At 54.5% G+C, this 987-nt stretch overlaps 1 protein-coding gene across 1 annotated transcript in view; it reads left to right on the top strand.

The window, feature by feature from the left end:
- EIF3G (eukaryotic translation initiation factor 3 subunit G) overlaps positions 1 to 987 on the top strand; it is an 11,986-nt gene that overhangs the window by 1,513 nt on the left and 9,486 nt on the right. The window contains exon 2 of the mRNA XM_018574152.1: positions 797 to 888. Coding sequence (XP_018429654.1) covers positions 797 to 888 — 92 coding nt within the window. The remainder of the gene's footprint in view (positions 1 to 796; positions 889 to 987) is intronic.

Below are 987 nucleotides of genomic sequence, written 5' to 3'. Positions count from 1 at the left end.
CTTCCTCCTGATCCCCCCCCCCCTTCATCTCCATACCCCCTCCCTATGCACTGGAAGTTATCACTTCCCCTGGATTTTTATTTGTATATTTAACAGACAGAAAGGATAGAGATGAGAGTCGTAGTTCGGGTTTACGTAGACTTCAGTGCTGCATCTGATGGGTGTAGTAGTTCGGGCGGTTTGATTAGTCACGGCTGGTAGGGTGAGATAAGAGGCTGAGACAATGTACATGCTGCTGATTGTGATAATGGGAGTTGTGGCTGCTGCGAGCAAAGAGGAGACCAAGAACATGGCCGGGGAGCAAAGAGGAGGAGACCAAGAACATGGCCGGGGAGCAAAGAGGAGGAGACCAAGAACATGGCCGGGGAGCAAAGAGGAGGAGACCAAGAACATGGCCGGGGAGCAAAGAGGAGGAGACCAAGAACATGGACGGGGAGCCCGAGATTCCTTCTAGGCCTTGTACACTCGTTGGGCTTCATTGAGTTGAAGAGCCGCGAGGACAGCAAGCCACCAGCGCCCTTCAGCTCCAGGTCAGGAGGTCAAACAGATCTTGGCGGGAGAGCTGAGGGTCACTTTAAACAAGCTGCTGGCTGGCCGGCCTTAGTGGGCTTCAGCACTGCTTGAAGCTTGTTGGAAACCACCTGAAGCCTTCTAGCAGCTCGTAGCTCATGCATGCGTCACATGTTTTGTACTCACGTCCATGTGAACGAGGTCCCACGTGACAGCCGGACCTTTCGATGTACTAACACTTCTTGTCTTTTGGTTCTCCTGAATGATTCTTATCTTGTTGTCGCAGCTCCAAGCCCAGCTGGGCCGACCAGGTGGAAGAAGAAGGCGATGAAGCAGAAGATGCGGAACCTCTCCCTCTACCTCTCCCCGTTCCTAAGCGTCCGGCCGTCCTGAAGGAGCTTGATGCCGATAGTGAGTAGGACTTTTCATGGATAGTCTATGGGGGGGGGGGGGGGCGCCGGCGCGGGGGGGTGAGGC

Source organism: Nanorana parkeri, unplaced genomic scaffold (assembly GCF_000935625.1).
Source record: "Nanorana parkeri isolate BGI_ZX_2015 unplaced genomic scaffold, ASM93562v1 scaffold2772, whole genome shotgun sequence".
Classification (NCBI taxonomy): domain Eukaryota; kingdom Metazoa; phylum Chordata; class Amphibia; order Anura; family Dicroglossidae; genus Nanorana; species Nanorana parkeri.
Note: the sequence above shows the minus strand (reverse complement) of the source record. Positions and strands in the feature narration are given on the sequence as shown.